The following is an 11648-nucleotide window of genomic DNA, read 5'->3' as shown; positions in this document are numbered from 1 at the left end:
AAATACTGAGATAATAAGCATGAGCCACTGTGCCCAGCCAACATGTAATTTTTAACTCCAGTATTATCCATCTTAACCTTATTTGTGTGTGTATATATATACAAAAACATGGTAGACACTCCCAGAGGAAAGAGTATACGTTCTGTCTTTTCTGCTTTATGTCCCCTTGCGCTTAGAAGAAAGCATACTCCCAGTAGGTAGAAAGGAAGATGAAGCCTGAATACATTTGAAAGTCAGCTAAGGAGGGAGTGATCCTGATAACCCTTACCCTCTGTAATGGGTCTTCGAGAAGTTGGATGGCACTGCTGATGGCTTCTTGTGGCACGTATGAGGACTCTCCATTGCCCTGAATCTCCAGCACTGCCATCTGCAGTGAGAAGAAAAAAGAGGAGAAGTAGAGACCTAAGAACCTCAGCGCTTCCATAATCACTCTTTCAAGACTAGCACCTTAACTTGTCCTCCCTCCTCCATTTCCTCTTCCATCTTCTAATTTGCCTCTTTTCCCCTCCTCCTTTCTGGTCTCCTCACCTCCAGTGCACACATGCCAAAGGAGTAGATGTCCACTGCTGTTGTCACATTAGTGACTTCTAGAAAAATCGAGAAGGCTTTGGTTAATTAAGAGGATTAGGAGCTGGGGCTGGCATAAATGCCAAAGAAGTGGGGTAGGGGTGGGGGAAGGACAGAAAAGAAAAGGAAAAGAGAAAAAACATTTTGTATGCTAGTAGAGAAGGACCAAATGTTTCAGTCATACTACTTCTGTATCTCAGGTCATAAGTGCCCAATCAACGGAATAAGGACAAGGCAGAGAAACCAGAGCCTCACCTCCATACTCTGGTGCAAAGAAGTGTAGATTCTTCTGCTCTTCCCGACAAGTCTTCACATGATTGTTGATAGTGTCAGGAGCCACTGGGAGTAGGGGAGATACCCACAATCTGACCACCATCAACAAAGCATCATCTCACTCCAGACAGAAGCCCCCCAAAGCCAAATTCTCTCTCAAAGTCTCCTTCTAACCCTCAGCAAGCACAGATTTATCCCTTTTCCCATCCTGAACCACATATGGACATCACCTACCTCCCCTTTTCTTAGCCCTACTGTTTCTTATTTAAGGTCCCCGACTCAGTAGCAACAAAGATGCCACACAGAACTAACACATACACAAGGGCTTTTGGCTGGTCAAAGAACAACACAATCTAGAGAAAAACTTTGATTTGTGGCCTGTAAATCTTCCCCAATCCAGGTACTTCTAATCCCTGATCACATGAACTATCTGGTTTTAGTTCTTTCATCCACCCTGCAAGGAACATAAAAACACAGCAGCCCTGCCTATCTGTGACAACTGGAGACCTCAGGAACTTGGATATAGGAGGTAAGAAGCATTAACGTATGATCAAGGAGGTGGCGCCTATGGCTCAAGGAGAAGGGTATCTGCCCCATATACTGGAGGTGGCGGGTTCAAACCTTGCCCCAGGCCAAAAATTGCAACCAAAAACAAAACAAAACAAACAAACAAAAAAAAATATATATATATATATAACCAAAGAGATAACCTCCTTCTTACCCACCTTTGCTGAAGGTAACTCAAACACACCTCAGAACTGAGCCAAAACCCTTGAAGCAGTTCCACTTAATCCAAACTTTTTAGACCCTGTTCTATCTACCCTTTATTCCATAACTTGCCTGACACAGGGCTGAATGAGGAACCAGGGCCAGGCCCAATCCGGACTCACTCAAATCATAAACAATGACCACAAGTCACAGAGAATCTGGGAGCACAGTATGACTTGGGAAACCAACTTGATGATGAGGGGGAAATATGAATCTAGAAGGTTAAGTGGCCAGCCAGGCAAAATCCACAGGAAACAAGCAGGTATGAAGGGGCAAGCAGGTGGAGGGCTGGCAGGGCAGAAGCTAAGCAGGCATAATTAGGCAGGAGAGATAGGGGAATAGGACGTGCTCCCACGACTGCATGCACTGGGCAGCCGCCAAGGGAGCAGAGGGAGCACAAACAGAGCCCCAAGTGGGGCAGAGGGAGCTCTCACCATTAGCAAAAATCCTATGAAAGACTGTTGGGAACAGAGCAGCCCGTAAGCGGGAGGGAGGAAAACAGAGAAAAGTTGTGAGCGATGGAGCAGCCAAGCCCCAGACAAATGGACACACAAACACACAAACATAGCACACAGAAATGTTGTACACTGCACACAAAATACACAGCAAATGAAAGCACTCACAGTAGGCACAGCCTGGAACCTCCTCTGGCAAGATCTCGCCTCAAGGACTCAAATCAGACCTCACACCCATCTCTTGCTCTTTCCCAACCTCCTATCAATGTCTCTATATTAACCCCAGTTTCCCTTCAAAGGGTACACGATTATTCACTCTGCTCCCTCTCTGTTAACTGACTGCCTATGAATTACCCCTTGCAAGGTCCTTTCCTCTATCACCTACAACTCCGAATTCTGCTGTGTTCTCCCTCATTGATCTTACCCCCACAGTTCCCAAATTCCCGATGCTTCCCTGCCCAGAACCTCTCCCTCCCCTCACCAGAGCCAATCTTGATGAGTCCGTTGTGCTGGATGAAGATGGTGTCACAGGTCAGGTTCCCATGGATGATGGGGGGGTCACAGGAGTGCAGGTAGCTGTGGGGGCACTGGGCTGTTAGAGGGGCCACTGGGAAATTAAGGGCAGGGGGAACCCAAGGGTTAAAGAGGACCAAGGGCCAGGACTCCTGCTGGTCACCATAAAGATAATCCCCACACTCTGAATCTCCATTATGCCTGATGATTTACATAGCTGGATAAACACTAGGAGAAAGGGGTAGGAAATAGTGTCATGGTCAAGGCATTAGGATGAAGCCTTTAAAAGACCTATGCAGGAGTCCCAATCTTTTATAATATATGACTAAGAGAAAGTGGGGAGAGGCAGAATACAATAGCGGAGTCATGCCTTGAAATCTGTCTGAAGGAACTAAATCAGGAAATACAAGAAAGAAACTAACCAGATACTACTTACCTTAGGGCAGAGAGGATTTGTGTACACCAGCGCTTCCATGCCTGGAGTAGAATTTGTCCAAGAGTCAGTAGTAATTCCCTCTCTTAACTCTCCCACTCATCCCTTTCTGATCAGCTTCATAATTAACATAGTGTTTTCTAAAACCCCACCAAAACCAGCCTAGATCTTTGCTCTTCCTCCATACCTTTTCATTCATAGTCTTATGGTTCTTTTTGGTCTTCTTCAGAAATTGCTTTAGACTCCCAGATGACATGTATTCTGTGATAAAAATGACCTGGGGAGGCAAAGCACTTACTAAAAAGCCTTATAGTAGAAATGATCCCTTACTTTGTTAACTTTTTTTTTTTTTTTGGAGACAGAGCTTCAAGCTGTCCCCCTGTGTAGAGTGCCATTGCATTACAGCTCACAGCAACCTCCCAACTCCTGGGCTCAGCCTCCCAAGTAGCTGGGACCACAGGCGCCCACCACAACACCCAGCTTTTTTTTTTTTTTTGGTTGCAGCTGTCATTGTTATTTGGCGGGCCTAGGCTAGATTTGAACCCACCACCTTAGGTGTATGTGGCTGGCGCCTTAGCTGCTTGAGCCACAGGCGCCAAGCCCCTTACTTTATAACTTAAAGACACCAGAGAGTATGTTAAATTTAGAAGGTTCTTTTTCTTCCTCTCCTTCTGTTCTTAGCATCATCTCCTTAAACTAAATAGGACAATGAAAACTACTGAACAATAAAAGTTATGTTAAGAAGGAAGCAAAAGCTCATTGATTTCTGCCCTAGCTACCAGACAAAAAGCACAGGTGTAGCCAAAACTGTACACTCATACCACCAAAGCAACTGATTTCAATTGTTTCAAAACCATCTTGTTTTAATCTTTGAAGTATAAAAGGAATAATGTAGCTAGTTTCTTTGTAGTAAGCTCAGGAAAAAACAGGAAAAAATTCTTACCCTAGCCTTGTTCTCTTTAATGTCAGCCCAATATTTGTGAAACTTAACAATGTTGAGATGTTCCAACTGAATCAAATTATCAAACACAGCACGGACCTTTTCCTGCAAGCAAAGGGAACAGTGGAATAATATAGTTCACAAATCACAGTAATAATCCTGAGAAACTAGTCTCTAAATCTTCCTAGAAATAATCTAACCCTAAAATACTCTCCTCATAGTCAGCCTCCTTTCCCCACTACCTACCTCTTGTAGCTTGTAGTTCTTGCGCTCAGAGAACTGTACCTCGTTCCACACAACCTCTACACCTTCCTCTGTATCCATGGCAAGGTATGCACTGTCAATACCTGGTACATTCCGCTGATTCACCTGAGAAGAATCAAATGAAAGGGAATTAGTTACCTCACAAGCCCTCCATTTTAACACTCTACATGTTCCTAGCCCCCAACCTATTGGAAATTTGTGAGACTTTGCTCCTCCAGTTTTTAAACCTCTTAGAATTTACTCTCCTGGCTCGGCGCCTGGGCTCAAGCGGCTAAGGCGCCAGCCACATACACCTAAGGTGGCGGGTTCGAATCCCCAGCCCGGGCCCGCCAAACAACAATGATGGCTGCAACCAAAAAATGGCCAGGCGTTGTGGCGGGCGCCTGTAGTCCCAGCTACTTGGGAGGCTGAGGCAGGAGACTCGCTTGAGCCCAGGAGTTGGAGGTTGCTGTGAGCGTGATGCCATGGCACTCTACCCAGGGGGACAGCTTGAGGCTCCGTCTCAAAAAAAAAAAAAAAAAAAAAAAGAATTTACTCTCCTAAGAGTGACAGTAACATCACCTTACCTCTTCTCGCCGCTTCTGCCAGCGCCCACAGGGTGACTCTTCCAAGATCTCAGACTCATCTTCACTTTCTTCTTCTTCCTCAGGGGAAGCAGCTGAGGTTGTGGAGGTGACAGGAGGTGACACCGATGTTAGGCCAGGAGCTGAAGATGAGGATTCTACCTTTGGGTCTGAGCCACTGCTGAGTACTGTCTGGGTCTCCCCCTCCGACATGCTGGAATGAACACTCAGGCCTGCAATGGTTGGTGCAAGAACAGAGGGATAAGGCAGAGAGGGTCACGATAGATCTATAGAGATTCAGTAATGAGTAATAAACTCATCTGAGGGCTCAAAAGAAAACACATAATTCCCCTTTTGTTTCCTTCAAATCTAAAACCAGACTAATCCTATCTATATACTAAAACATTAATACTCTCCTAACTCTAGTCTAAAGAATAGGAGCCATTTAAGATGACTACCACCCACTGAGGAGTGGCAAACGTAAGATCTTTGGCAATATCCAGGGGCAGTGGCTCAAACCTATAATCCTAGTACTTTAGGAGGCTGAGAGGGGTGGATTGCTTGAGCTCAGGAGTTTAAGACGACGCTGAGGCACAGTGAGACTCCCATCTCTACTAAAAATAGAAAAAACTAGCCAGGTGTTGTGGCAGGCACCAGCAGTCCCAGCTACTTGGAAGGCTGAGGCAAGAGGATCATTTGCGCCCAAGAGTCTGAGGTTGCTATGAGTTTTGATGATGCCACAGCACTCTACCCAGGGTGACGGTGACACTCTGTCTCCAAAAAAAAATTTATGGTAACACAATCCCACTTACTATGGTTCAATGAACAACAAAATCAGATGTCCATTCCTTGATGGCAAATACTCATCCAACAGGCTTCCCTTTGAATCCCCAAGTACCCAGATTTGCACTGTGCTCAAGAACTAAGCTACATGAGTTCTCTTCAGAACAGATGACTCCAGATTCCAAAATGTTCCACTGAGTTAGCCCTAAGGTTGGACCCTCAGCCAACTTATCCAGCTAAAACCCTTCACTGATTTATCCAGCTAGAACTAACCTGGACATTCACTCTCCATCCCTCCTATACACAGAATGAGCCTCCTAGTCTATGATTGAGGCTACCCTGGGATGCAGTGACTGACAGTGGTTAGTGACTTCATTCCTAATGACTTCACTTCTCTGTGATGTGAGTATGGCACATGGGTATTGGTTAACAACATATCTTTTTCATTCACTCATTAAACAAATGTTTTAAGCACTTATTGTGAGCCAAACCCTGAGCTAGGTGCTTGAAATACTAAATGAGATGTTCACACTCAAGGAACCACGAATCTAAGACTTTAAGCCTCCAGCTTTCACTTCATTCACATTGTTCAAAGACTCCGAAGTTTCTATTCTCTGGAGCACTGGATCTGACATAGGTATTTCAATAACTTCAAGTACAAATAACTCAAGACTACAAAACTTACAGATTGTATAGGAAAAAGCATTATACAGTATTAAGATTTTTTTCAGAGGCATGGCTAACTGAAGAAAAAGAATTCAAAGATAAATGTCCTTAAGTTAAAAGTCACAAGACAAGCAATGAATGTTATTCTGTACCTCTAAAAATAAAGGCTGTGAAGAGGTTGGAACCTGAGTGTGCTAGGCTCAAGAGAGTACTCTCCAGTACAAAAGTCATATCCTAGAAAGTAAATTTGCTCCTTTAGTTTAGTTCAGAATGCCAGATGCCTCCACAATCAACACCAAACTTTTGAGACCAGGTGTGTTGGCTCACACCTATAATCCTAGCACTCTGGGAGGTGGAGGCAGGAGGACTGCTTGAGCTCCAGAGTTGGAGACCAGCCTGAGGAACAGTGAGACCCCATCTGTACTAAAAATAGAAAATTTATCCAGGTGTAGTCGGCACGTGTAGTCCCAGCTACTAGGGAGGCTGAGGCAGGAGGATCACCTGAACCCAGGAGTTTGAGATTGCTGTGAACTAGGCTGGCAGTGCCATGAGGCAACAGGGAGACTGTCTCAAAACAAACAGTCCAGGCATGGTGGCTCACACCTGCAATCTTAGCACTCTGGGAGGCCGAGACCAGTGGATTGCCTGAACTCACAGGTTTGAAACCAGCCTGAGCCAGAGCCAGACCCTGTTCCTAAAAATAACCAGGCGTTGTAGCCAGCGCCTGTAACCCCAGTTACTCCGGAGGCTGAGACAAGAGAATCACTTGAGCCCAAGAGGTTGAGGTTGCTGTGAGCTATGATGCCACAACACTCTACCAAGGGTGACAAAGTGAGACTCTGTCTCAAAAAAAAAAAAAAAACACATGCCAACCTTAGAACTGTGTAATGCTATTACCCATTTCTGCCCCTAGCATACACTGTTGAGCTCAAGTCAGGAAATTTTTATTAGATATTTTAGTAAATACCAAAGTTACATACTGGTAAGATACTCTTTCCTCCTGTTATTTTTCTAGGTCCTTGCATATTCTAGAAATTTAACTCAGCCGACTTAGAAAGACTATTAATACTGGTAGGTTGAAGTAAGCTACCACAAAATGAGTTAGAGATCTTTTCCTTTTTCTTCTACTGAAAAAGTAGCTAAGACAATGGTAAGAAAGTCCATATTAGTTACTTTCTATATTCACTGAATGTGTCTAGAATCTGTATAGCTAAGTAAAACTCCCAGCTTGACTACAATAGGAAATACCAGTGGAATTCTAGTACAGGAAGCCTGTAGCCAATGGGCTCTAAAGAAACTTCTGGACCCAGGGCACAGAAAACTAATCCACAGTCAGGCATCACAGGAAAATACAAACTTTCGTCAGTCACAGAGACAGATGCCCTTGGAATGTGCTTGTACCCTGCTTCCCCAATCTTTTCTGCGTAGGAAAATGAGGCAGGGCCCAAGATCCTTCAGCCCTCCTCCTACTGAAGAAACCTTTGCAACACTGAGTTCTGCCTCAGAGTTGTTGAGAAGTTTAGATCACATATGGAAAAGCCCATTTTCGTTCCCAAAGGGAATCTCCTCGCCGCCTCCAGCCACCCTGAGTAGTGTAGTATGTTCACTTCGGAGCAAAGTGGGTCGTCCTACAAAGTTTTTCTCCAAGACTTCATTTGTTGGACTGCATCCCCTACGCATGTCAACTCCTCCGCAACAGTTCGCAGGCCATAAGCCTCTAGGCGATTCTCACCCTGAGCGGACCACAGGGGACCTCTGAGACCCGCAAGGCCGTCCAGTAGGAACTAAAACTAGCCCGGAGGTAGAAGGCCCTTGAATTTCTCACTCCAACAGGTCGCCCTGCCTGGCGTCCGGAAAGGAGCCGCGGGCCCGCGCGGGCGCCCAGCCGGTCTGTGTGGCAGGTCCCCGGCAGCGAGCTGCGGCCACCTCATCAAAGGCCGGCCCGCGGCGCCGTCAGGGCGCAGGCCACGCCCCCGCGCAGTCGGCGCGCCGCCCCGCGAGCAGGCCCGGCCTGGCGACCGCGCTTCCGCAAGCCGCCGGGCCGCGACCGCCGCCCCCGCCCCCGCCCCCGCCCGCCGAGCCCCGCCTCTCGCAGCCGGAGTTCCAAGCGAACGCCAGGGCCTCCCGACCCGCGCCCGCAGAATTCTGGGCCGCCACCGCCACGCCGGGGAGGGCAGGCCCGGGCAGAGACTGCGGGGCCGGAGCGGCCCCTCGGCTCAGGCGGGCTGGGCCCCAGTCTGCCGAGTGAGCAGGGCCCCCTTCAGCACCCGCCTGCCAGGTCCCACCGGCCTCGGAGGCCAATCTTTCCGTCCTCTCATGAGCCCTTTCCTCCCCCCGGACCTCAGTTTCCTGGGCGCTTACCTCCCGACTCCGCGCCCCGCAGCCTGCGCTTCAGCTCCAGCTCGGGTTCCGGGGCTCCGGATCAGATCGACTCCCTCACAGCTGCGCTCCGCAGCGCAACCGAACTGCGGACCCCGCCCTCGCGGCGTCGGGACCAACAGATGGGCGGTGCCGCACTGCCGTCAGGTTTCCATTGGTCAGGGCGGCCGGGTGGGCGGTGCCCGGCTTGCAGGGCGCTAGCTGGGATAGTCTTCCACGGTTCTCCCCTGGAGCCTGTCGGCCGAGATCTCTAGGAGCGTTCTTTTTGGTCCCAACTGGAGCTTGTCTCTGTCCACCCCACCCGCCACGTCCAGGTGCCCCCGATGATTCTGCTGGCTTAAGGGAAAGCCGCCTCCCTCTTCTTGAAGGCGCCATGACAGTTCTAAACCCACGGAAAGACAAAAGGAGCGAAAAGACGTGGCCGCAGTCCGAGAGGAGCGCCCGCCCACCTTTATTATTTTGGGACGAAACAGCGCAGGACACCAATTCTACAGAAAGCTTTTTAAAATTACTTAACGAAGATTAATAGCTAAGACTTTGTGATTGCACAGCACTCCTCTATTTGTTAAAACTTTGCAAGAGGTTTTCACGGATGTTACCTTATTTGATCTTCCTGAGAACATATTCATTGAAATTATTATTCAGTGATAGTTGACAAATGCAAAAAAAAAAAAAAAGAATCAGAGGCATTATTTATCGAGAGTTGAGTTGGTAAGAGTCAAATCTAGTAAACGAAACAGTACGTTTTGGAAAAGAAAATTACCTTTAAAAGATGTTTGGAAAGAATTTAAATTGACTCAAGGGCGGGAGGATGATAAATCCTGGGTGAGCCCTCGATCTGTGAAAACAAAACACAGAACCTGAAGGATAGAAGTTCACTCTGCCATTAGACATGTATGTGGAAGGAGAAGATGAATCATTTGAGGTTGTCATAATCACTAAATTTCACTATCCATAAAGAGAATCTAATCTTCACTGTGAGAAAGAAGGTCATCTGGTCGAAGTCCTCTTTTTCTCTTCACTTCAAAATATTTATTTTTAAAACCAATCTTTCATCCCTCCTCGATTCTTTTTTTTTTTTTAATTTCTTTTTTAGAGACAGAGTCTCACTTTGCCACCTTCAGTAGAGTGATGTGGTGTCACAGCTCACAGCAACCTCCAGCTCTTGGGCTTAGGCGATTCTCTGGCCTCAGCCTCCGGAATAGCTGGGACTACAGGCGCCCGCCAGAAGGCCCGACTTTTTTTTTGCAGTTTGGCCCGGGGCGGAGTTCGAACCGCCACCCTCGGTATATGGGGCCGGCGCCCTACCCACTGAGCCACAGGCGCTGCCTCATTTATTTTTCGTCATTTTTTTTCTCATTTATTTCTTTATTTTTTCCTGCTTATAAAAACAACATAATCTTGTTGCAGAATATCAAAATATTTCAAAAATATTTTAGCATAACATTTATGTAATAATTTCTATGAGCTAGGCACTGTTTTAATTGCCTTCTGAAATATTAACTCGTTTAATCCTCACAGCTATCATAAATATTGTCAATTACTATCTCTTATAACCTTCCTTCCCCCAAATAAGTTTCTGCATATTTCTTTTTCTAAGTATTAATATGTGTGTATATAATTTCAAAGAAAAGCAAGCTTATATTACATAAACTTTCTATTTACTCTTTTCACTTTTTCTCATGGTGGTGCACATAGAACTACTGTAATTTTTTAACCACTACTTTGTTTTACTTTACTACTTAACTTTTCTTTTTTTTTGAGACAGAGTTTCACTATGTCACCCTCCATAGAGTGCTGTAGCAACTTCAAACTCTTGGGCTTAAAGCGATTCTCTTACCTCAGCCTCCCAAGTAGCTGGGACTGTAGGCACCTGAAACAATGTCTGGCTATTTTTTTGTTGCAGTTGTCATCATTGTTTAGCTGGTTCAGGCTGGGTTCCAACCCACCAGCCTCGGTGCGTGTGGCCAGTGCTGTAACCATTGTGCTACAGGCGCCAAGCCTACTAGTTATTTTTAAACCAGAGTATTCTGTTGTCCAAATATGCCAACATTTAATTAATAACAACCAGTGGACATTGGGGTTATTTCTATTTTCTTCTTTTTGAGACAAGTTCTCACTCTGTTGTGAGGACTAGATTGCTCTGAGTGAGCTAATAGCTCACTGCAACCTCAAACTCCTAGCTGAAGTGATCCTCCCACCTTAGCCTCCCAAGTAACCATGTCTGCAGGTGCCTACCACCATGCCCCAATCATTTTTGGTTTTTTGTTGTAAAGACAGAATCTGACTATGTTGCCCAGGCTGGCCTCAAACTCACAGGCTCAGGTAATCCTTCCACCTCAGTCCCCTATAGTGCTGGGATTATAGATGAAAACAACCATACCCAGTCTTACTTAATTTACACGTTTATTTATTTTTATTTGAAATGGGGGTCTATGTTGCTCAGGGTGGTCTCCAACTCTAAGTCTCACCTTGGCCTCCTAAAAGGACTACAGGCCTAAGCCATTGTGCCCAGCCTCAGTCTCACAAAACTAAACATGCTCTTATTGTATGATCTAGCAGTTGGACTCCTTAGTATTTACCCAAAAGAGCTGAAAATTCATATCCACACAAAAACATGTACATAAATGTCTGTGGGAGCTTTATTCATAAATGTCAAAGCTTGGAATCAACCAAAATCTCCTTCAGTAGGTGAGTGGATAAATTATGGTACATCCATACAAGGGAATATTAGTCAGTACTTTAAACAGGAAAGAAAATGAAGCTCAGTGCTTGTGGCTCAAGCGTCTAAGGCGCCAGTCACATATACCTGATCTGTAAGGTTCGAATCCAGCCTGGGCCCACCAAACAATAATGACGGCTGCAACAAAAAATAGCTGGGCTTCTGGTGGGCACCTGTAGTCCCAACTACTTGGGAGGCAGAGGCAGGAGAATAGCTTGAGCCCAGTAGTTGGAGGTTGCTGTGAGCTGTGATGCCATGGCACTCTACCCAGAGTGACAGCGTGAGGCTCTGTCTCAAAAAAAAAAAAAAGAAAGAAAGAAAA

General features: G+C 46.1%; 1 protein-coding gene across 1 annotated transcript in view; it reads right to left on the bottom strand.

Annotated features, from left to right (window-relative positions):
* NRBP1 (nuclear receptor binding protein 1) overlaps window positions 1-8762 on the bottom strand; it is a 13608-nt gene extending 4846 nt beyond the window's left edge. The window contains exons 1-10 of the mRNA XM_003787481.2: window positions 8587-8762; window positions 4780-5009; window positions 4196-4318; window positions 3953-4054; window positions 3197-3286; window positions 3013-3053; window positions 2545-2639; window positions 823-906; window positions 529-587; window positions 269-367 (exon numbers count right to left, since the gene is read on the bottom strand). Of these exons, the coding sequence (XP_003787529.1) occupies window positions 269-367; window positions 529-587; window positions 823-906; window positions 2545-2639; window positions 3013-3053; window positions 3197-3286; window positions 3953-4054; window positions 4196-4318; window positions 4780-4989 (903 nt within the window). The 5' untranslated portion in view covers window positions 4990-5009; window positions 8587-8762. The remainder of the gene's footprint in view (window positions 1-268; window positions 368-528; window positions 588-822; window positions 907-2544; window positions 2640-3012; window positions 3054-3196; window positions 3287-3952; window positions 4055-4195; window positions 4319-4779; window positions 5010-8586) is intronic.
* Between the last annotated feature and the right edge of the window lie 2886 nt (window positions 8763-11648).

This window comes from Otolemur garnettii, unplaced genomic scaffold (genome assembly GCF_000181295.1).
Source record: "Otolemur garnettii isolate 467f Iridium unplaced genomic scaffold, OtoGar3 scaffold00022, whole genome shotgun sequence".
Taxonomy (NCBI): domain Eukaryota; kingdom Metazoa; phylum Chordata; class Mammalia; order Primates; family Galagidae; genus Otolemur; species Otolemur garnettii.
This window is presented reverse-complemented; position numbering and strand designations above follow the sequence as displayed.